This window comes from Geospiza fortis, unplaced genomic scaffold, assembly GCF_000277835.1.
Source record: "Geospiza fortis unplaced genomic scaffold, GeoFor_1.0 scaffold85, whole genome shotgun sequence".
In the NCBI taxonomy this organism is placed as follows: Eukaryota; Metazoa; Chordata; class Aves; order Passeriformes; family Thraupidae; genus Geospiza; species Geospiza fortis.
This window is the reverse complement of record NW_005054358.1, coordinates 1,892,839-1,895,112: the sequence shown is the minus strand read 5'-3', so window position 1 is coordinate 1,895,112 and position 2,274 is coordinate 1,892,839. Positions and strand designations below refer to the sequence as shown.

General features: G+C 53.6%; 1 protein-coding gene across 1 annotated transcript in view; it reads right to left on the bottom strand.

Annotated features, from left to right (window-relative positions):
* Positions 1-1,702: 1,702 nt before the first annotated feature.
* The window catches only part of LOC102042972 (glutamine synthetase-like), a 6,162-nt gene continuing 5,590 nt past the window's right edge, over positions 1,703-2,274 (bottom strand). The window contains exon 6 of the mRNA XM_031059233.1: positions 1,703-2,274. Coding sequence (XP_030915093.1) covers positions 2,124-2,274 — 151 coding nt within the window. The 3' untranslated portion in view covers positions 1,703-2,123.

The window sequence follows — 2,274 nt, the reverse complement described above, 5'->3', positions numbered from 1 at the left end:
CACACAGTGGCTGCTGGCATGTGGGGACAGGACTGATCCCAGCTCAGAGAAAAGCCCCAGAAGTGGCTTTGGGAGAGCTCCTGGCTAGCCCTGGAGCCTCACCAGCCCACCCTGGAGAGGATGGTGCTTGCTTGCAGGGGAAGCCCAGGGTGAGAGCCAGAGACACAAAAGTTTGGCTGTCCCACAGTGCTGTGTCCAGCCACAGACGTTCCCATGCTGGGAATGTGAACTCACATGATTCCCAAATTTGACAGTGTCTGTACAGCAGCATGATGAAAGCTAAAGTACTTCAGCCACTGGTACAGCCAGGGAAGCAAACAGGAGTCTCCCCACCCCAGATTTATCTCTTTATTGATTTTCCAACTGCATCCATCAGTCATTGTCCCAGTGCTCAAATTACCTATTAGAGATACCATAGAAATGAGAGGAAAACAAGACGGGCTTGTGGTTTTGATGAAAAACGCTAAACATCCCAAACAACAACTTCTGGAAGGAAAATCATTCCTTTTTAGGGTGGGGACTGGGTTGCATTTATTCTTGAACAGCTCAGAGGCACTGAGGGCTGCTGGCTGCTTGTGATCTGGGGCTTGACCATCTCCCATGGCCCTTATTCCCTGTGCCACTGGCAGCACTGTGCCCTGCAGGAGGGACTCAGGGGCCTCCCTCCAGCCCTGCTTGTCACCTGTGTCAGATTCAAGGATAAACATAAATCCAGTTTCAAAATCCACATGACTGCACTGGATGTCTTCTGTCCATGCTGCTGCTTCTTCTCACCTACAGTGAGTCCCTGCTGGTGACTGCAGCTGGGTCACAGCCTGCAGGTGGCCTGACCTGTCTGAGATGTTCCTAGGATTCAGGGGATGGCCCCTGTGCTTGTATCCATCACCCCACAGCTGCATTGCAGAGGGACCCAAGGGTCTGGGACTGGAGGTGCTGTTAACATCACATCTACATGGAAATGCCCTTCCTGGGGGTTTTACTACATGAATTTCATAGGGTGTGGCTGAATGGCTTCAAACTGAAGGAGAGGAGGTTTAGATTACATATTAGGAAGAAATCGTTCCCTGGCAGGGTGGGCAGGCCCTGGCACAGGGTGCCCAGAGCAGCTCTGGCTGCCCCTGGATCCCTGGCAGTGCCCAAGGCCAGGCTGGACAGGGCTGGGAGCAGCCTGGGACAGTGGGAGGTGTCCCTGCCATGGCAGGGAGCGGAACTGGATGGGATTTTAGGTCCCTTCCAATCCAAACCCTTCTGTGATTCTATCAATAAACCTACGGCCTCCACCTTGTGAAGAGACTCCAACCCAAGCAGCTGCACCATGACCCTGTGGCTCACCAAGGCAGCAGGGGGGAAGTCCCCAGGGTCCCCTGCTGCAGGCAGAGGTGTCCCCAGAGGGGAGGGCTGTGCTGGCTGTGCTGACTCAGCAGCACACACCCTGTGTAAATGCCCACCAGCTGCTGCTCTGGCCGCTGTTTGCTCAGCCCGCACTGCTCTGTTTGCCTTTGGGATCACGATGGAAGGAGATGGCCTTTGGTCCACAAAATGAGGCAAGGCAGCTCCAGGCACCTGCCTCAAGGATCCTCCAGCATCTCTGCTCCTCCTGCTCCTGTCCAGGAGCTCAGTAGCTGCAACCCACCAGCACCACCCAAATGAAAACCTCCACAGAGCTCTAGGAGCTACAGGAAAATGCACTCACCACAGCATAACCCAGCTGCCATGCAGCCAGGAAAATTATTTATTATCATTTCCTTGCAACAGAGATATGGAAAAAAAAAAAAACCACCCACCCTCCACAGGTGCAAACAGCAGCAGCTGCAGCATCCACGTTGGAATCTATGTACATCACAGTGTAAAGTCCAACAGGGAAAAAAAAAATTCAATCCAAGTGTTTTTTTTAAAAAAACCTCATGACCTAAAACCAGGAACCAGAACAAACAAAGTAGTTGAGAAAATAGGTTGGGCCCCTCCCTCTTGCTATAAAATACATATTTCTAAGGCGAAGTTTCACAAGACCAGAAGCGAGGTTCCTAAGAAGAGTCTGAGCTTGCAGCTGAAGACACCGCACAGGCACAAATCCCACGTGAGAAGCTACTGCAGGCACGAGAACCTCCACCCACCCCGGTGCCTCAGTGCTCAGCATAGTCCTTGGTCTCCACCCCGGTCTCGTTGAGCACCGTCGTCCTCATGATGGCCTCGGTGACCGCGTAGGGGTCGCAGTTGGCCGCCGGCCGCCGGTCCTCGAAGTAGCCGTAGCCGTCCCGGCCGACCTCGCCCCGG